General features: G+C 37.6%; 1 protein-coding gene and 1 non-coding gene across 2 annotated transcripts in view; one reads left to right on the forward strand and one right to left on the reverse strand.

The window, feature by feature from the left end:
* Positions 1-14,962: 14,962 nt before the first annotated feature.
* Positions 14,963-15,069, reverse strand: LOC136204376 (small nucleolar RNA R71). The gene has a single exon (XR_010675219.1). It is a non-coding gene; the product is annotated as a small nucleolar RNA R71 (small nucleolar RNA).
* Positions 15,070-18,121: 3,052 nt separating this feature from the next.
* The window catches only part of LOC136203966 (uncharacterized), a 50,385-nt gene continuing 45,502 nt past the window's right edge, over positions 18,122-23,004 (forward strand). The window contains exons 1-2 of the mRNA XM_065995171.1: positions 18,122-18,605; positions 18,741-19,484. Coding sequence (XP_065851243.1) covers positions 18,122-18,605; positions 18,741-19,484 — 1,228 coding nt within the window. The remainder of the gene's footprint in view (positions 18,606-18,740; positions 19,485-23,004) is intronic.

Below are 23,004 nucleotides of genomic sequence, written 5' to 3' on the forward strand. Positions count from 1 at the left end.
ATCCCCAATCCTAATGAACAACGTTTCATCGGATCTATGTAACTGTCCAGATATCTGTATATATGAAGCTTGTGAGATCAGCTTTCTATCGGACAGAAGACATTGTTACATACAAGTCTCAACAGTGATATATCAATCCTAAACATATCACTTGACTTGGGGTGGTTTTAAGTTTATTAGTTTATTATAAAGTTTTGTCTCACTTCATGCTTGTATGAACACTTTATAATCACTTTAAACAAACTTACGGATTTCCTTTTATTAGACTTTATTTAGTGCTTCAAAGGGATTGCCTTTATATAGTTATAAAACATATATCTCATTAAAACAAATGATATAAAGAACAATTCATTTACATTAAGTTTGTATCCTAGAACAATTGTCTATAGGACACCAAAACCCCAACAACTAAGAGTGAGGGGAGGATAATTATTTCTGGTCAGATTAGGGATCAATATAAGAGGCTATATGATTATGCAGAGACTCTCAAAGTCACTAATCCAGGAACATATGTCAAAATCAAAACTGAGTTGAAGCTAGACCATGGGTTAGGGGTTCCTAGGGAGATTGTTTTGTTTCAACACATGTATGTTAGGATGGCAGCCCAAAAACAAGGTTTCTTCTCTAGCTTACGGCCAATTATATGCCTTGATGGTTGTCATTTGAAAGGAATGATGGGGGGACAGTTGTTGGCTGCAATTGGAAGGGATGGCAATAAGAACCTTTTTCCAATTGCTATTGCTTTTGTTGATTCTGAGTGAAAAGAATCATGGGCATGGTTTCTACAAGTGCTGCAAGATGATTTTGGCACAGTTAGAGAAACGGGATGGGTATTCATGTTGGATCAACAAAAGGTTAGTCATGCTTAGTACTTAATTGTTAGTGTTAATTCATAATTACATATTGATGGTTTGCTCTTATCTTATAGGGGATGGTGCAAGCTATGAAGGAGCTAATGCCAGATGTGGAACATTGTTTCTGTGTCAAGCACATGTACGAGAACATGAAAATGAGGTTCAAAGGGGTTGAATACCAAGAACATTTATGGAAGGCTGCAGCAGCGGGTACTACGAAGTTATGGGAGCATCATATGAAGAAACTCAAAGCTTTTGACCCTGCGGCTCATCAATGGGTGATGGACCATGATCCTCACATGTGGGTAAGGAGTTACTTCAACCAAGTGTGATGCAGTTCAAAACAACATATGTGAGTCATTTAACAAGATGATATTGCCAAGTAGAGAGTTGCCTATCCTTAGCATACTGGAATGGATTAGGAAAGCCTTCATGGCGAGACAGTATACCAAGTTCATAGGTATAAAGAACTACAATGGCAATGTGTTCCCAAATTACCAGACAATGCTTGATAAGTTAAAAGTGGAAAGTAGAAACTATTTTTGCACTCGAGCAGGTGATCAATTGTATGAAGTTGATAATTATGGAAGAGGTGTTGCTGTTGATCTTAAGGATAAGACCTGCACATGTAGGATGTGGGATATTTCTGGTATCCCTTGTAAGCATGTAGTGGCTGCCATCATTTATCAGAGAGAGCAACCAGAGCGATATGTGCATGAATATTTTACGGAGACAACTTATTTGGCAGTATATGAACATGTGTTCAAGCCTGTGCCATCACAAGAGGAGTGGGAACGGACAACACTACCTGGCATCCATGCTAGCATTGTACTTAAACCACCTGGAAGACCAAAGAAGCGACGGAATAGGAGGGCTGATAAGCCAAGGGACCCTCATAAGGTTTCGAGAATAGGTGGTGGTGTTAAGTGTGGCCTGTGTCAACGGCTTGGGCATAATGCTAGGGGTTGCAAGGCTAGAATTACAGGTGAAACCCCATGGCAAAGAAGGCAGCGCAAATTAGCCAACAAAAGGAGTGGTAAACAAGTTCAAGTAAGTTTATACTGTTTGTATAATCAACATTAGATGTGATTTGGGATGTTTGAGTCATATTCTTATTTCCTTTTGTTTTGCAGGGTAGTCCACCTAGAAAGGTAGGCAGACCTAAAAAAGTCACTAATCCAACCAATGCCAATCCTGCACAACATAGTGTAAGTTGGAAAATATGTGGATTTTCCTGTTTTTTGTTATGATTTTGGAAAAATAGTTTAGTTTAATTTATTTTTGATGTCATATGCTGCAGTAAGGACATGTAGTTGGAAGTGCCTCACAGCCACCCCCAACATAGGCAACATCAAATTTTACTATAGGAAGTGCCTCACAGCCACCCCCAACATAGCCTTCAGCAGTAGGACAAAGGCATCTAGTGGTGACAGGCAGGGGCAGAAATTTCATGGCACCAACAATTTCTACATCTAAGAAAAGAGTCAACCCAAATGAAGCAGAGCCAAGTGTCCCAAAAAGGCCAAGAAGAGTTGCAAACCTTGCTGAGTTAACCAAGAGGCATGGCCATTTCACTGGAAATGTTGAAGATTACTAAGAAAGTTGATAGGCATTTTGGCACAATACTTTTTGTTACCCATTTTTGGTATACTCCTTTGTGCATAGGGTAATCACAACCTTTATGGATACACTACTTTTTGTTTGGCTTTATGGGTATATTTCCAATGACTTATATGTAATACGTTTGTGACAATTAAGGAATGGAAATGAATCAATGTTTTTTGCAATTTACAAATACTGTGACATGAACTTGTTAACATTTTTAGGTATATTGTGCACAAGTAACATTACTATTACATAAGTTGCACAAAAGTGCACTAAATTACAAGCCAATATGTTGCACAGGATTACAAGCCGATTAGTTACACAAAATTGCACTAAATTACAAGCCAATTACTTGCACAAAATGATATGCCAATATGTTGCACAAGATTACAAGCCAATTAGTTTCACAAAATTACAAGGCAATGAGTTGCACACAATTAGAAATCACAATTAACACAAGCCAATGTGAGTCATTTCATTCCATATTCATCTTTCACACAAGCATTTAAACAAACATGTAAATGGCATTACAATAAGGCAACCACTAAGAACTACACAATGTAGTTTGCCTACCATTAAGGGAACCCATATCTACCATCTATCCTACTATCATTTTCTATACCAGCAGTCCTCATTACAATCAACCACATTATCACTACAATCACAATAACAATTAATTTCTTCCTTAAACACCCATTTTCTGATTTCAATCTTTTATTGTCTTTGTTCTCTTGCAACAGTTCAATTCTCAGTCTTCCATTTACTTCCTTCTCCTGCAACTGTTCCATCTCTAGCTTTTGCTTACACTCAGAAGTGGTCTGTAACTCCATTTCGAGTTCATCCACACGAGCACGAAAAACTTCTAAATCATCAGGATCAATCCACTAAAATAACGACAAACAGCTCGATCGGGATATTTCGCATAGCCAACGAACCTCCTTCCATTGTTCAACTTTGTTGATGCTCGGCGTATTGGAGCTCTAATCCCACAGTAGTAGTTAGATTCATGCCACTGACCGAATGAAATTTGCGAATTTGATGAATTTGATAAACTCATATCGTCACGCTTTTAGGGTTCAGTAAATTCCACACGAATTTGGCGAAATTGGAACTCCAAATCTTGGGGTTTACATTCGAAACTTCAATAGAATCACGAACAAGTTAATTAATCAACATGATTTGAAGGAATTTGTATTTTAGGTTTTCGATTGAAAGAAGAAATTGGGAAGAAGTATGAATTGGGGGAAGAAGAACACGATATGCAGCTTATATAGGTCCCCCAATAATTTCAGAAAAATCTACCATTGGCCACGTCACCAAGTTAAACGGCGTTTTCTATTTTTCCATAATTGTTGTAACGACGTAATTCACAGTCCTTTTTTGTAAAAACAAACCACAAGGGTTTTTTTGGAAATTGATGAAACCACAGGGGTTTTTTTGGAATTTACCAAAAAAAACTTATCAAATTTCTTCAAACAATAGTTCAATAATCAAATTACTAGCTAGCTCATATAAAGAAACAATGCGCACCTCTTCCAGTTTTTCATACAATGCATATGTTGCTCGAATAATTCTTCTACCGTTAACATGAAAATGAATTGCAAATGTACCAAACCTCATTTTAAAGGATCACTTTAAAAACATCTAAACCAAGTCTTTTTTTTTTGAAACAAAATGATATTCATTCCTTAATCCGAATCAACAGCAATAGTCTCCTGCAACCAAGCCGGGGCAGAAAAAGATACGAACTCGCTAGCATTGGACAGGGCATGTCGTGCAACAACATGAGCACCCCTGTTCGCTAAGCGTGGGGAAAAAGACACTTTATAATCGTGTCGACTACTTAACAAATCCTTACAATCCTGAATAATTGACCCATAAACAGACAAGTCTGGATCAACAGATTTGACACTATTAACCACAATCAACGAGTCAATTTCAAACAAAACATTAATACAATTAAGATAGGCACACCATTGCAATGCATCTCGTAGAGCTAACACTTCAGCTTCCCTAATGTCATCGATAATTGGGACTAGGCGACTACGACAAGCCATGAAAGACCCCTCGGAGGATCTAAGTAGTGTTGGCCCCGTATAACGTGACAAGGTTAGTTCCAAGGGGGGATAGGAACTAATTAAAATTTTGTCCGTTAAGGCTGACTTCTTTTCTTTTAGAAAAGGTTTACACATCGGCGCTAAGTAGTTTTAAGACACAAGCTTAGTCAACTGGTGACTAAGTCTGCTTCTTTCCTTGAGTCAGGAGATAGCACTTAAGTCTATTCCTGAACTCAGCTTCTTAGTGCACTCAACTCAGCGTGAGTTCGTTACTTAGTCAGTTTTATAGCAAGCAATATATAAAGGAGTTTAAAGGTTAGAAATATGTTCCTCAGAAGACATATCCTGGTTCGGCCTCTCCGCCTACGTCCAGTCCCCGGAACTCGTTCCGAGCTTTTTGAATCCTCTACTGAGCTCTTTAAAGGTAGAGCACGAAACCCTTTACAACAGAAGCTGAGTATACAAGAGTACCTTCCTCTATTCCTCTACTCACTCCTATAACTACCGCTGAGTACTATAATCGAGTACTCAGCTTCTCCTTTCTATTCTTCTAGAAATGATAAGTGTTTGTCCTAAACAACAATTGCTAAGACACTTTAGATGAATGAAATCACTCTAGACTTTTACACAATGATTGGAATTGGTGTAAGATTTGCTTTGCTTTTCTCACAGAACTTCAAGTATGAATTTGGTCAGCGTTTCGACTTGATTGAAGATCTGCATCGAATGAAGCATTTGTAAGGCCTATTTATAGTGACACTTCAAGCACCGGTGATTTCGAATTTCGAAATAACCGTTGGAGGCAAACGGCTTCCTGTCGCTTTCATTCTGGACGTGCTCAGTGTCGTTGGCCAATGAGATTCTTGTATCTTCTGTCTACGGCAGTGCTCAGCAGCTTTTCGTCAGATGAACAGAATGTTTCGACATTTATAGTAAAGTCTTCCAGACAGCTTACTGTGTCTTCTGAGCTTTACCCAAAGTGGAAATACTTTGTCTCTAAGTTGATTCCGTTCTTCCGCTGACTTATACTTCTTGTCGTTTAACTCAGCAACTTCATCTTGAAGCAATTGATAAAAGGCTTCTCGATCCTTCTTCATGCTGAGCTAGCGCTTTGCTTAGAACGACTGTGTTTTGTCTTCCTAGGCCGTGAGGTCTTGATCTGTTGACTTGGGCTTGACTTCCTCTTATGGGCCTTTAGGCTTTTTATCTTAATGTCTTAGAAATCAATTAACTCAACATTGAACAAACACATTAGTGTGAATAAATCAAAGCTTTTAAATTTAATGTGTTAGAATATTTTTATCATTCACATAAATAATTTTGTCAAATCAAAATCATGTGGAAAAGTGTTTCAACAAACTCCCCCATTTTGATGTTGGCAAAAATATTCAGTAAGGAACTCAGTGTTGAGCTCCCCCATGATAGTTGACCTTGTTTTTCTCAAGATACTCCCCCGTAAGGGTTGAGCTACTGACTTAGTTTTACTTTAAACATTTCAAGGTTTAATCAAGTAAGTCTAAGGTCAGTTTTCAGAAATAGGTCAGCTCATGGAACATATTCTATTTAACTCAGTTAAGTTATGCGGAAGATTTAGATATCAGAGTACGCTGAGTATATCTTCGTTCAATGAGTTTTAGTTAAGAAGACATATAAAAGAGGTCAACTTATAGATCAATCACAGCAGACAATCATGAAGCAAAGTGAGCACATAACACAGTTGATTTATGAAGATACGCTAATTGTTTAACACAAAACATAAGTAAGCATCACATAAGTTTAGTCAATTTGAAAAGGTAGATGCATGCATAGTTTTGAATTGATGGTCAGCACAACAAAATATACTAGGAAAAGAATACAATTTTTAAAGCTAAATAAATCTAGCAATCCTAGTCAAGCTATTTTTTCTTGTAGTTGATGTGGGCAGAATGCTCTTTGGCTTTTCCCTTTTGTTTCTGCTGACTTCCAGATGCTTCTCCTGTATGCTGAGTTCTTTGAGCTTGTTCTTTCCCCCCCGTTTTGCCAGCATCAGGCATGGGAGGAATGAAGGTGTCGTTGAGGGAAGCACGAGTTAACCGTACAGAGAATGCCTTAAGCTTACGCGTGCTTTCATTAATACCATCAAAGACAGGAATACCATCATCCAAGATAGAGCGGGGAACCCTGACTAAGGCACTGAGCATACTCAGAATGTATTCTTGAGACTTCCCAACCCAGGTGATACTGTCAGTCAGCATGGCAAAAGCTTGATGAAACATTTTAAGCAGAGCCGAGTCATAATACTGACGTTGAGCATTCGAATGACGCACATGTTTAAAGATGGATTGGGAGTGTTGTAGAAGCTCATTCGTCTTGAGTTGGTCAGTTTCCATCTCTTCCTTACTCAAGTTGAGTAGACGGACAACCTCACTAATTTGCTCAATGGAGCATTGGGAGGTGGAAGAGAGTTGCTCGTTGGTTCAGGCTTGCTTAGAGTGAAGCTGGTTGAAGAGTTGATGGACTTCAGCAGAAGTTGCATACATGGAGTTTGCAGCTGACAGGTTTTGAAGTTGACCCTGAAGAGAGTTCATGTGATTGACCATTGTCAGCTGGAGTTCGGCCAGCTTTGTTATTGATTCCTGCTTGGGCTGTTGAGACTGGAGTGAAGGCATGACACTCAGAAGATCCTTAAGACCTTTGATTTCTGTGAGAAGCTGAGTGACAGATGAAAGTTGAGTTGGCTCAACAGGAACTGACCCAGCGGCGTCGACATTGGTTTGATGAAGGTCCTGGAGCAAAGCTTGAGCTGAGTCAATGATTCTTCGACCAGACTCAGTTGCGTGTAAGTAGTTGTAGGATCCATCAATGTGTGGTCCAAATGCCGGAATATGAGTAGAACCTGAAGGTGGAGGTGTGTGGTTCCTTTCATTATTGGAGGTGCCAACATGATCAGCGGCTGGACTTGTGTTCAGATTGCCAGCAGAAGCTGATTGGTGGATGTTCTGCACTTGAGGATTTGGAAGTGGGTGATCGGCAGAATTATCTACTTGCTCAGAGTCAGACTAAAGTTGACTGGTTTGAGGAGGTTGAGGAGTTTCAGCGCTGACCTAAGCAGGTGTTTCCTTAGCTAGCTTAGTGTGTTGAGGAGTAGGAACTTCGAGCACTTGCTTGGTATCAACTTGATGTTGAGTAGCAATTGAGTCGGCATGTTCCTTTGGTTGAGAAACAGAGGCTTGCTTTTTCGGGTGCTCTCTTGGAGGAGACTCAGTGGGATTCGAGAAGAACTTAAACTGCTGTAGACACCGAGTCGGAGGACCTATGATGAAAACCTGTAAACAAGACGGTCGAAGCGGTTGATTCCGGAAGTTTTAAAACAAAAATATATAATAAGAAAGGAAAAGTTAATGTGAGTCGCGGTCGTCAAGTGGACGGCTCGCGAGTGCTTAGCGACGTGGTGCGAGCGCCTAGCGGCAGTCGACGCGTGTTCGACGACAGTTGGATGCACGTCCGGCAGCGCGGGGCGCACGCTCGACGTCAGTTGGGCGCGCACGTCCGGCAGCGCGGGGCGTGCGCTCGACGACCGTGGAGCGTGCGCGCCCGACAGCGCGTGGCGCACGCCCGATGGCCGCTGGGCGAGCGCCCAGCGACGTTGGGCGGACGCCCAACGATCGTTGGGTGAACGCCCAACGTCAGTTGGGCGCGCGCGCCCAACGCTGGTTGGGCGCGCGCCCAACTGAAGTTGGGCGTACGCCCAACGATAGTTGGGCGTTCGCCCAACCGGCTTTGGGCGACGCCCAATTTTCTTCGGGCGTCGCCCAAAGTTTCCGGGGATCCGTTGCCTATATAAGGCACGGATCCCCATGCATTTAAGGGGGAGGGATTTTTGGAGACTTTCTCACTCTAGACATTTTTAGAGAGAGAAAGTGATTTTTTTTGAGAAAAATATTTTTTTTTTCTCAAAAAGTCCGAATTTCCCAAAAGTTAAATTTTTACTAAAAAAGACGAAAAACACAAAAAAACCCGGAAAATCACGATTTGTGGAATCAACCGACTTCGACCGTCAATATCGAACTTGAGGTATTATCCGAGGACTAGACTCATTTTATTTAATTTAATTTATTTCCTTTATTTATTTATTTTTTATGTTATAGTTTTATTTATTTAGTTGTTGGTTTATTTGTCACGTTTTATTTAATTTCCCGTATTTATTTATTTTTATCCCGTGTTAAATAAAAATTCGGTTTTGTTTTAAAATAAAAAACCTCGTTTTGATATCCAAATATGAACCGTGATCCGATTAAAAGGTAGTTCGGGTATTAAAAAAAACGTTGTAATTATAAGTTTAAAAAGATATTTCCAAATAACGTTTTAAAATAAAAACGTCGTTTTAGGAAACTCCGTTATAGACTATGATCCATTTTTGGTAGTTCGGAGATCCAAAACGATCGAATTAGACTTAATTTAAAGCTTTTGAACGAATCTGGAAAGTTTTGAACTACTGCTGTAATTCTCCCTTTTCTGTCACTAATAGCAGATTGGCGACGGAGTTTCCGTCGGTAATCTGCTGGAAAACGAAAATTCATCTTTTTAGCCCATTTTCTCCACCTTTTGGTATTTGATTCTTATATATATAAGTATGCAATTATATAATATGATTATAAAAATTATTTTTGGGGTCGTATGACTATTAATTATCTATTATGTAGTTATTTACTCCATATTTGAAATTTAATTTGTTTTGATTCATTATTTGTACATATATATATATATATATATATATTTTTGGGTTATCAAAATGTGGGGTTTAGCTATTATTTGGGGAGGGGTTTTCTATATACTTATCAATTTTTTTTGCATTTATGGTCTTCCATTACTTTTACATAGTTTTAGTTAGGATGAAAATGTATTATATTTTGTATTCTTTTTCATATTCTTTATTATATCATATAGTATTTCTCACTTATTTTTATATATAAATATATCCTGATTTTTAGATAAAATCATATATATATATATGTATTTCTATTTTATTTTTGGTATATATGTATATATTCCAAATGAGTTTTACTTGGTGAATTTTGGGTTTAATTGGTTCATTGGTGTAATTATGTGTGAATAAAGAGTTGATTGAGTGAAAAAGGGAAAATAAAATCACAAAAAGAGACTTTAATTTGTTTATTTAAACTTAAGTTTTCTAGATATTCTTAAAGTGTAAATAACGTTTTCTTGACCTTTTTAAACTATTTCCAAAATATCACGTGTTGAAACCTTAATCCGTTCCAACGACGGATTAGGCGAACCTTGTAATTAAAATCGTTTTTGTTGTAAATAATAAAGTTTTGAATCGTTTTCTTAAATGATTTATACAAAATAAATTGACTTGTATGCCTAACCACGTTTTTGGGTTAAAATTCTTTATTCCACGTCTTCAAACGCTCGAGTCGTTCCAACGGCGATTCGAGTAGATGCCATGTAAATCAACGGGGTTTTAAAACATACCTAAATCGTTCCAACGGCGATTAAGGTACGAACCATGTAAATAAACTCGTTTTCGGAGAGTGAGTTTAGTGTAGGGTTAACATGTGAATCGAAGCATAAGACACGCTGTAAAATAAATCAATTCTTCCTTCTCCCCCTCTCTCTTTTATATATATTTGGCATCAATGTAAATGGGTGATTCTTTACCAAAGTGGCTTTGAATAATATATGCTCAAAACGGTTTTCAAAACGAGAAAGAAAAGGTTTCAAATGAATTTCAAACTTAAAGAAATATGCGATTAGTCCGTTATCGCCTAACACGCTGAGTAGGAGGCCGGTGGTTCATAACCGGGCGATGTCGGGGTGCCTAGTAGCCTTCCTCCGGAAAGGAGCTAGCCTTCTCAGCTCGTACCTAAGTTTCCCGAACCCTCGCCGATCTCCCGCAAGGGATCGGTGTTCATTTTCCCATTCGTGGGTGGACACTCTTCCATACTCCGAGCTCCGGTCCTACCGAGCAGCTTGATTCCATGATTGGTTGCTTTCGGCGCCAATCACCGCTTACGTCGCCATGAGGTGTCCACCCCCCGGTCCGCCCGGGAGATTAGGCCGCGGCACCTCGTCTAACAAGTGGCGACTCTGCTGGGGAAGCGAGAAATTTGATTCCGGAAGGCGTGTATTAAGCCCTTAACGGGGATGGATCGTATTATTTCTTTTCGTATGCATTGATAAGCATTATTGCAAACCTTTTGGGTAATTTCCGCGAAACCTCTAGCGAGAGTCCATTCGTCGCTCGAAAGAGGCTAGTGTAAGTTCCCCCTTACAGTAAGGCGCCAAAGGGTCCCCATCCATTCGTTAGGGGCGAATTTGTGCGGTCCTGTGAGGTCTCTCGATCAGCCGTGTCAGCATATAGTAGCCTTAGAAGTTGCCATAGGATTACCCGTTACTATTTTTGATGTGATGAATGAATCAGTTCGTGTTTTCAAATTGCCATGATACGTGTCTAATCCTAAAATATGTAAAGAAAATGAAACGATACGTTAATATATACTCTTAAACCGATATACAAACTACCCCAAAACATCGAAACGATTCGAACTAAAGACGACTTAGTCATCTCGTATGAATGAACTTGTGCGACCCGCCTGGTCCCTTTCCGTGTCCCGAAGAAGGCACATGTTCAGGAAATGCGTTATGACGTAAGCACATATTGGTATGAATCGGTTTGGTATTAAGGATAGTTATATCTCGATTCAAAAGACTATATTAACAGTAGCCGTTATTCACATTCTTTAAATACGGTGGGATAAAGCGAAATTATGACGAAACGAAAACAAAAAAACATTTCTGTTTCGAATGACCCCGTTGTAACGTAAAGAGTTTCGCAAACGTGGCCCGTCCCTTCCGAATAAAAGACGAGCTCTTACGTTATGTCGTGTGTCGTTCTTAAGAGAAATGGACGTGTCCGCAAAAGTGACTAAAAAAATAAAATAAAAACAAAAATAAACGACCAAAGTCATTCTGTATCTACGATGTATATCCATCCCGAGGGTAGTTAAAGAAAATAAACCAATGCCGTTAAATACGTGCCTCGAGCCGGTATGTACGCCGTTTAAAATCATAAAGCCGAATGAAGCTAAACTACATAATTGCGCCATATGGACGAGACTGTGGGTTTGGTTAATGGCTCGATCATTTCGACCGTTACCAAAACTACAAGAAATATGGCCCGATCTGCAGGTTTGCTTAACTCGCGCCTAAATGAAAAAGAACGGTAATATCCCTGCTTCGAATAAGCATGCGATTCAACGAAACGTTGATTTTCTATAACCACGCTAGGACGGTATATCCCGTAAATTGGAAGAAATAAAAGAGTTGTTAATAGCCGAAAGATTATCGTGCGCTCGAATAAGACTCGCCGTCTTTTCACGTAGCCAAAACGAGCAAACGGATTCTTAACGCTAAAAACAAACACGTTACGCGATGAGTCCGTTCCCTAAAATGAAAAGTGCTTTCATCACTGAATGAACACGTGGTTACGTCTCTCGATAGATCCAAAAGATCCCGTCGTAATCCAAAAATCGAGACACAAACCCACGCAAATAAAAGGGAACGAGTCATTATCAATAACGAACGATTGGACTGAAAGAATAACTCGTACCACGTCTAAAAAACCGAGATGCGCTCAAAGGGAGTCAAAACCCGAACTAATTCATCTCGCAAAATGACAAAAGACGAGTTATCCCGAAAGGACAATCCGCTTGGTCGATATCTTAGTCACTGAACGTTGATACGTCAAAACGAACTGTATTGTCTGATGAGTGATTTACTTTTCCGCAATAAATCATCGGCATCACGCGTTGCCTGGACCGCAATGTGAGCCCCAAACCAAAATCCTAGGAAAGAGACTTGGACCATCGAGTGTGTGGAGGAATAAGGGTGGAAGAGAGATGTTGTGATACGTGTAAATTAGACTAACGTTTGTTCTTCTTATCTTATATATCCGTAAATAAATAAACGCACACACCACGAATCATGCATATAAAATCATTCATACATACTAATGGATGACCGTTCGTGCAGACTTCATCATTAAGCGGTTGTGGTTTCGCGAGAGTAACCGGTTAGTCAGGCAGTTTGATCAGTTACAGATTGACAGTTCCGAATCGGCAATTGTGGCTTCTGATTCATCTTCATCCGGGTATACTCATTCTTCCGTCAGTATGTCTGTGTTAAGCCCAAAATATACCTAAAATATCATTAACATTTACATCATTTTTATTACAAATTCGTGTTATTTATATCTGTTTAGATTACTTTTACTCTCGAATATCTTTCTTTCTTGCAAGGTACCTAAATATTTGGTAAAATCCAAATAGGAACGAAAAAGGATCTAAAACAGAAGAAAAACCCTACAAAAGGAGTCAAAGACGACGTAAATCGAAAGCACCAAGTCGAGGACACGGACGAAAGCAAAGAAACGGAAAACTCACCAAGCCGCGACCGCGAATCCACCACCCGCGACCGCGACACGCGTGGTTTAGCCATTTCTCCCCTTCGTCCAACGTTCAACTTAATGCTACGTCATTCACGGCCGAGGATTCCTATCCTCGGTAAGTGCAGAAAATTTACCAAATGCATTTTACACATGATTGAAATCCAAGAAACGCGTTCGTTCAAGTGGATAAAGACGTCCTTTCACAACGGACACGACTCTTAACCAACGGATACATCACTTCAAACACAACCCTTCAACATCTATAAATAAAGAGTTGATGTTGAGAAAAAATGCAATGAAATGTTATAATATAGATATAGAATCAGAGCGTAGAACTTATGTCTAAGTTCTAAGTAAAACATTTCGAGAGTTAGAAATTAGATTCTGTACAAAACAAGATGAGGTACACATATTGTTTATAGTTTAATTACAACTCAGTAGCGTTTAGACATTGTTCCAGTTTTAGTTTGCATCATGGTAGTGGCCGACCGAATCCCTATTACGAAGTTACAGCGAGAAGATTGAGTAGAGTGTTCGCCCTTGAGCCTGACAACCTCTTAGGAAACCCAAGGAAAGGAACCGATCAAGCCGTTCACTTGCACGCCCTCGAAGAACTCGATGCTCCTTGTTCTCTGTAAACTTGTATCAATTTTTATATTTCATCTAATAAAGTCCGTTCTATTCGACAAATCGTTATGCAGCACTTATGGTAACCAATCCAATATAAGTGAGGCTGGTGTTTTCATTAATACGCAGTTGAATTCAAAATCATTACAAGGAAACTTTGTTGAACACTTAGGCAAATTATCATCTCGAAAGAGTTTTAATTTGAGTAAGGGCAACTATCCCGAAAGGGTTTTGTCGCGTTCAAAGCCAATTAATTAGAGGTTCCGTCATTTATTTCATCATCATAATTGATACAAAGTTTAAGTTGTTTTCTTTGCTTAATGCAAATGAATAAATTCATTCGTTTTTCTAAAAAGTTCTAAATGTTCCTGTTTTGTAAAATTCACCCTTAAAATCAGAAGATCTTTCTAACAATCGATATATTCTAAATATAAAATCTTATTCCAGCATTTTCAAGTATTCAAAGTCCACAAACTCAATTAAACAATTTCCTAAATTCAATTAGACAAATTTCACTTTTCATTTACATTCAATAGTAAATCTAACAAGTTCGAAATTAACAGATTCAAAAATAAGTTTTTCGTTAAAAAAACGTATCCCTGTGGGATCGATATTTTTATTACTACAAGCGAAATCGTGCACTTGCGGAAATCGCTCAACAAGTTTTTGGCGCCGTTGCCGGGGATACGCCAAAATTTTTGACAAAATTTTTATTTTTCGTATTTTATTTTCGAATCTAGGTTTACACATTATTTTTATACAATTTTTATATTTTATTTATTTTCAGTTATATAACATATTTGTTTTCAATTTTGTTTTGAAGGTAGTTTGGCTCGTGTAACAATTTCAAGTTCATGCGCAGTTCACGAAGTTCGGGCACACCACCAGACCCTCTTGATCCAGAAATTGAAAGAACACTTAAGAAAAACAAGAAAAACAAGAAAAACAAAGACAAAACACCCTTAAAAACCAAAGTAGTCCAGCCAGAAAATATGGCCGATCCACCGACACTTATGGATTATGCTAGGCCAGGAATGGCCGGTGTAACTAATAGTGTAGTTAGACCCCGTATAAACGCAAATCAATTTGAAATTAAGCCTGCTTTGCTTAATATGTTGCAAAACAACGTAACGTTTTATGGACTACCTAACGAAAACCCTAATGCACATTTGACAAATTTCTTAGAAATTTGTGATACTTTTAAAATTACTGATGTAACAGCCGAAGCAATCAAACTTCGCCTCTTTCCTTTCACTTTAAAGGATAAGGCAAAAATTTGGTTAACTTCTATGCCTGCTGCAACATTTGAAACTTGGGACCAATTAGCCCAAGCGTTTTTATCAAAATATTTTCCTTTAGCAAAAACCGCAAGAGTCATCAAAGAGTTGACATCTTTTACCCAAAATAATAATGAAACTCTTTATGAAGCTTGGGAACATTTTAAAGAACTTCAACGTTTATGCCCACACCACCAACTGCCAGATGCACTTTTAATGCAGACATTCTATAATGGATTAAATCCTACGACTAGAGGTTCATTAGATGCTATGTCTGGAGGGTTATTTATGAAGAAGACGTCCGCCCAAGCAAGAGAACTTTTGGAGGAAATGGCAATCAACAGCAGTATGTGGCCCGCAGAGCGTGGACATATACCAACGGCGAAACCATCATCCTCAGGTACATCATCGGTTAACGGTATAATGAATCTTGATCCAGTAGCAATGTTACAAGCCCAATTTTCTGCCTTATCGCACAAAATTGATAAATTTATGGCACCATGCGATCCTAATGATCCAATCCAGAGAGACATTGATTACGAAGGTATGAATGAGTTAGAACAGGTAAACTTTGTCCAAGGACAAAACCAAACTACTAATCCTTATTCTAATACTTATAATCCTGGATGGAGAAATCATCCTAACTTTAATTGGAAAGATGGTAATAATAATAATAATGCAAATGCTAATCAATATCGTATAAATAATTATCAAAATCAAACAAGAGATACGATTAGCACTTTATCTTCAAAAATCGACAAATTTATAGATGCTATGAATGGAAAGGTAAGTAATCAAGACGATGGTTTTAAACGGATCGAAAGTAAATTCGATCAGCTTATCAAAAACCAATCATCTAGCATCCATAATTTGGAAGTTCAAATTGGACAGCTTGCTAAATCAATTCCATCCCGCAAAGAGGGAAGTCTTCCCAGCCAAACGGAAGAAAATCCGAAAGAGCATGTTAAGGCTATCACTCTTCGTTCAGGGAAAAACTACTTAGGTCCGGAAATGCCCGGAAATTCAACTTTACCTAGAAATGATTTACCAAAATCCAAAGAAGATACTTTAAAACAAAAAGATACAAAAATTGACTCTAATCCGAAACCTTTTGTACCAAAACCACCTTTTCCACACAGGGTCCGAAATAAGGACCATGATAAATAACTTTTATCATTTTTAGACAAACTTAAAAATTTGCATATAAATTTAACATTCATGGATGCAATTACGCAAATTCCTAACTATGGAAAATTCTTGAAAGATTTAATTTCAAAAAAGATTAGTTGGGAAGGAATTTCATCCATTTCTCTTTCTGAAGATTGTAGTTTGATAGTATCAAGCAAATTACCTACTAAACTCAAAGATCCCAGATGCTTTACCATTCCGTGTACATTGGGAAATATGGAATTCCCAAGTTGTCTTTGCGATTTAGGAGCTAGTATAAACTTGATGCCATTGTCTATTTTTGAAAAATTAGGTTTAGAAGAAGACATCAAACGTACCAATATGGTTTTGCAATTAGCGGATCAATCCACTAAAAGACCATATGGTATAATTGAAGACGTTTTAGTAAAAGTTGACAAATTTATTTTTCCTATTGATTTTGTTATCTTAGATTTTGCTTATGATGTTAATTGTCCGCTAATCTTTGGTAGACCATTCATGAACACGGGACGTGCTCTAGTTGATGTGTCGGAAGGAAAAGTAGTTTTACGAATAGGTGACGATAAGATCGAGTTCGATATGAATCAAGCGATGAAATATCCTATGGAGGATTTCGCCTGTATGAAACTTGATTTAATTAAAGAATGTGTTAATGACATTGTTCAAAGAGAAGAAATAATATAACCTATAATGGGTGAAGAATTAGAAGATAAGGACCCAGAGCCTTTGATTCGAGAAGATGGACCAGTTCCGCCTTCAGTAATAGTTCCACCTAAATTAGAACTTAAAGAATTACCAAACCATCTGAGATACACTTTCCTAGGCGGAAGTGATACTCTACCTATAATCATCTCTAACAAATTAACAGAAAATCAAGAAGAAAAATTGAAAGAAGTTGTTAGAAATAGAATAAGAAGTATGGGATGGCAAATTTCAGATTTAAAAGGAATTAATCCTAGTATTGTAATGCATAGGATTCACTTAGAAGAAGATAAGCCACCTAAAGCGGATAGACAAAGACGTTTAAATCCGAATATGAAAGAAGTAGTAAAAAATGAGATTACTAAACTTTTAGACAATGGAATCATTTATCCTATTTCGGATAGTGAATGAGTTAGTCCAATCCATTGTGTACCCAAAAAGGGAGGCATAACTGTAGTAAGGAATGATGAAGGTGAATTAATACCTACGCGAACCACCACCGGTTGGAGGGTTTGTATAGATTATAGGAACCTAAATAAGGCAACTAGGAAAGATCATTTTCCTTTACCTTTCATCGATCAAATGATCGAAAGGATAGCCGGTCATGCATTTTATTGTTTTCTTGATGGCTATTCCGGATTCTTTCAAATATATATTTACCCGGATGACCAAGATAAAACAACCTTCACATGTCCTTATGGAACATTTGCATATAGAAGAATGCCTTTTGGTCTATGTAATGCACCAGCAACTTTTCAACGTTGTATGACTGCAATTTTTAATGATTTCATCGAAGATATCATGGAAGTATTTATGGATGATTTTTTAGTTTATGGAGATTCTTTTGATGCATGTTTAAAAAACTTAGATAAAGTTCTTTCTAGATGCGAAGAAACGAATTTAGTATTAAATTGGGAAAAATGTCATTTCATGGTTGACGAAGGAATTGTTTTAGGTCATAAAATATCTGAAAAAGGATTAGAAGTGGATAGAGCAAAAACTTCAGTAATAGAAAAATTACCCCCACCAACAACTGTCAAGGGAGTAAGATCATTTCTAGGACATGCAGGTTTTTACAGACGATTTATAAAAGACTTTTCTGTGATTTCCAAACCACTTACTAATTTGCTTATGAAGGATTCAACCTTCGATTTTAATGAAGATTGTATTAAAGCTTTCGAAACATTGAAAACAGCTTTAGTCAGTGCACCCATAATTGCTAAACCCGATTGGGATTTGCCTTTTGAAATCATGTGTGATGCAAGTGACCTAGCTGTAGGATGTGTTTTAGGTCAAAGAAAGGATAAAAGATTACATGTTATTTATTACGCAAGTCACACATTGTCAGGTGCACAGTTAAATTACACAACAACAGAAAAAGAGATGTTAGCCGTAGTATTTGCATGTGATAAGTTTAGGTCATACTTGTTAGGATCTAAAGTTATTATCTATACAGATCACGCTGCTTTACGTTATCTGTTTGCTAAGAAAGATGCAAAACCGCGTCTGATTAGATGGGTTTTGTTGTTACAAGAATTTGATATAAAAATTAAAGACAAAAAGGGAGTAGAAAACCTTGTCGCCGATCATCTATCAAGACTAGAAGATGAAAATGGTCCTATAGGTGAAACTATCAGTATAAGAGATGATTTCCCCGATGAACATCTCTATCAAGTAGAAAGTATCATGTCACCATGGTATGCAGATTTTGCTAATTATCTTGCAACCGATATTGTTCCGGAAGGATTATCTTCCCAACAAAGGAAGAAATTTTTCTTCGATATTAAACAATATTTTTGGGAAGATCCCTTTCTATTCAAATCATGTGGTGACGGGATAATTAGGAGATGCGTCGGAGAAAATGAAAATGAATCTATAATAACGGAATGTCATTCCAGCTCATATGGAGGACATAATGGAGTTAATAAAACGGTAGCTAAAATATTGGAATGTGGTTTCTTTTGGCCTACGATGTTTAAGGACGTTGGTTCATTTATTACTCATTGTGATAAATGCCAAAGAACGGGAAATTTAGGAAGGAAATATGAGATGCCCCTCAAAAACGTGTTGGAAGTTGAAATCTTCGACATGTGGGGAATTGATTTCATGGGACCTTTTCCGCCTTCCAACGGTAAAACTTACATATTAGTAGCCGTTGATTATGTTTCGAAGTGGGTTGAAGCAATTGCAACCCCTACGAATGATTCTAAAGTAGTTGTTAATTTTCTTGACGATATATTTTGTAGATTTGGTTGTCCTAGATTCGTTGTCAGTGATGGCGGTACCCATTTCATAAATGGGAATTTTGATATGCTTATGAAAAAATATGGAGTACGCCACCGCATGTCAACGCCATACCATCCTCAGTCGAATGGTCAGGCGGAGATCTCAAATAGAGAACTCAAATGGATTCTAGAGAAAACTGTTTCGTCATCAAGAAAAGATTGGTCACAAAAACTCAATAATGCGCTATGGGCATATCGTACTGCATTTAAATCACCAATAGGAATGACTCCATATCGTTTAGTGTATGGAAAAGCATGTCATTTACCAGTAGAATTAGAACATAAAGCCTATTGGGCTATTAGAAAACTTAATTTTGATTTACAACAAGCAGGAAAGAAACGTTTGCTCAATTTAAATGAGTTAGATGAGTTACGACATCTATCGTATGAGAATGCGAGGATTTATAAAGAAAGAGTGAAAAAATGGCACGATGCCAAGATCAAAGTCAAGCACTTTAATGTTGGAGATAAGGTGCTGTTATTTAATTCACGGCTTCGTATATTTCCAGGAAAACTTAAGTCCAGATGGACCGGACCGTATTTAGTCGTCAAAACATTCGACTATGGTTCTTTGGAACTTGAGGAAACCAACGGTAATCGATGTAAAATTTATTACGAAAATATTTCCGAAATAGGAACTAATTTCGTAACAAGATTTCCTGACATATAAATCATTTCATTTTTCTAATAGTTAGTTTTTATTATTTTTATTTTTATTTTTATTTTGTTTTGTTTTAAATTATATCATTTTATATTAGAATTTTAGATATACAAAAATATATTCAAGTCATGATTTTAATTAATTTTTAGGAATTTAATGAGAATTAGAAGAAATTTAGTGATTCTCAGTTGAGAATTTGAAATTCTCAGTTGAGAATTCAAATATATAGAATTCTTGAGAAGGTAGGAAATTTTCTGGACTTATAGAGAATTTAAAATTCTCAGTTGAGGATTTGGGGTATGACTAGTGGCTAGGAAAATTTCTGGACTTATAGAGGATTTGGGATTCTCAGTTGAGAATTCTGACTTCAATAGGTTTCAAATTGACAGAAAAATTTCTGAACTTACCGAGGATGAGGATTCTCGGTAGAGGATCAGAAATTAGGGGTTTTGACAACTGATTTCCGCAAGGAAATCAGCGTGTCGCGACCGCGGGTCAGCATCCTCGGTCGCAACTCGGGGAATTTATGCAGTAATTGACCCTTGTTCTTTAACTTTTCAGCAGACACAACTTTTCGGAAACGAATAGTTGCGTTTCTTCATTTTTAAAAAGGTCTGTTTCATGCCTTTTCACCTCAAAATAACACCTCTTTTCATCCTAGGATTTTATAAATAGGTTCTAGAGGGTCAGTTTTCTGTCACTTTCTTTTCATCTCAATCAGAACAATTCTCTGATTTTCTTACCATTCACCAACCCAGAAATTAAGTTCAGAACCTTTCTTCCTTACTCATTCCAAACACCATGACTTCCACAAACACTCATCCTAAGAAAGTTGTTGCTTCACGCACTAAAAATACAGATATATCAGAGCGTTATGGATGTAACTTTCCTATCTTCAATCATGATGAGGGAAGGCGCTTCTTGAGGCTTCGATACACATTCTTTGTCGGAATGTTATACATGGATGACTTTCTTAACGATCAGTTGGGAATCAAAGAAGATATGAGTCGCTACATGGAACGCTTAGGATGGACCAGATTTGTTGATATGAAGTTTCCTATAATTGGAGACTGGATATTAGAGTTCTTCTGTACGGTTCGTTTTGTTAACAAGCGTCGGGTGCGTCTTAGTTTTCGTCGGGATGGCAAAACTTTCACTTTTGGATATCCTGAATTGCATGTTTGGTTTGGTTTTCCCTTGAAGGATACTACCAAACGTCATCATGGAAGAGATATGACGTCCACTGATATTTGGCGAATGCTCACCGGCATTTGGCCTTTCAACCCTAAACTTGCCTATAATAAGTCTTTTTATTCCAACTCTATGCTATATTTGCATAAGTTTCTGAGTCACAGCCTGTTCGGTCGCACGTTCAGTAGTGTCGTCCAAGAATCTGATCTTTATGTACTTGGAGATATATTTCAAGGCAACGTGGTTGATTCTTCAAAAATTCTGATGGAGGGTCTTGTTGCCGCATCTAGATCCAAGGCTAAGAAGGTTGGGTTCGGGAATATTATATGTGGAATAATACTAGGGACCAAGGGAAGTATTTATGTTCCTTGGAGTGATGCTGAATCTTTCCCGATGCTAGACTATGAATTTTTAGAATATGAAGGTCTAGTGAAACGAGTTTTTCGATCAGGCCCAAATTTTCTTTCTGCACCAGAACGTCAAGCCTTCGTGCAGATGAAAATAGACCGCTATAGGGCTAAGAAAATCCCGATTGAAAGGGACGAATTTTTAGCATAGCTTTTGTTTATTTTGTTTGTAAATATGTTGTACATATTTCTATTTCAATAAAACTTTCTCTTTTGCATTATATCTTGTTTTTGATTATATGGTTACACTAACATTAAAACTCATTATTCTACACTTATGAATCTATTAAATAAAACTTTAAAGCATTCATTACTAATTAAATGTTAATAACTAAGTTTCAATTCCTTAAATAAAGATTCATTTAACTTACATTAATAAATGAACATAAATGCTTCAATTAATTTGAGTTCCAAACTTTTCCTATTATTAATTTAACATTCGTTAATTAAAGCATTTTCATTTATTTTTCCCATTAATAAGGATAAACCTTTGGTTTTCCTTATCATTTAATATTTTCCATTTATGTTTTTAAGTACAGATAACATTTTCAAGGAGTTCAGGATAGGATTTATCAAGAAATTACACAAATAGGAGTTACTATGCAGAATTTGGGTGACCATAGGGTGATCCGCGGCCGAGAATTATTGAATTCTCGGTAACTTCAGCAATTTCCTTCAAAATTCAGAGAACAATTCGCTGCCAGACATGATCCGCGGCCGAGAATGGTGCGATCCTCGGTAACTTCAGTAAAAATCCTTCCAAAATACAAAGGAAAATTGGCTGAAACACGCGATTCGCGGCCGCGGATGCGCATCCTCGGTCGCGACACGCGTGATTCTGCAACACCTAGTCCGGATTTTTGGCCTATTTTTCCACCTTTTCCTATTCAACCTCTACCTATTCCTCTTCCTATTCCTACTCTACCTATTAATCTTCCTATTCAACCCTATATATACCTATTACTTACACAAACCTTACATCACCTCAAATTTTAACCAATCCCCTACTCTTACCTCTTTTCAATACCTTACTTTTACTCTTCCCAATTTCATCATTACCCTTTTCAATCACCTAACCCTTTCAACTTCAAGTCTCCATACAACACTTCTACTTCTTCTTCAACCTCAAGCTTTTATCTCTTTTCATCTTTTTCTCTAAACCCTAAACACCATAACCATGCCTAGAGCAAAGCGTGTTGGACACAAGCCGGCTGTCACTGAGGCTAATCGCCTAAGGATTAGTTGCGGGGCTTATTTCGACATTCATTCTGAGGAAGAAGTTGGACGTTTCAAGCACTTTTCAAACGCTAATCGTAAGTTCGTGGACATGCAGTTTCTTGACTTTGATTCGGTAAGGAAGTTGAACTTCACTACACAAATTACTGCTTTTATTGAGACTTTGGGATGGGAAACTTTTGCTTCTATGCGTTTTCCCCAAATTCAAGAGTATGTGGTTGAGTTTTTGGTTACTTTAAAGATGAACAAAAAGAGAACGGAAATTTCTTTTCGGAATAATGGTACTACCTATACCATAGATTATGAGGCTATGGGAAATATGTTTGGTTTCCCTACTAGTGATTTTTATGATAAGCCTCGGGATTTTGACAATAACTCTTTTTGGCAAACTCTTTCCGACCAAACTTCTTTTGACTCTAAAAACACTTCGAGCAAGTTGATTAAGGACAATTGTGTGTTCTTCTTTCACAAGTATTTGAGTTTTTC

This window comes from Euphorbia lathyris, chromosome 8 (assembly GCF_963576675.1).
Source record: "Euphorbia lathyris chromosome 8, ddEupLath1.1, whole genome shotgun sequence".
NCBI classification, from domain to species: domain Eukaryota; kingdom Viridiplantae; phylum Streptophyta; class Magnoliopsida; order Malpighiales; family Euphorbiaceae; genus Euphorbia; species Euphorbia lathyris.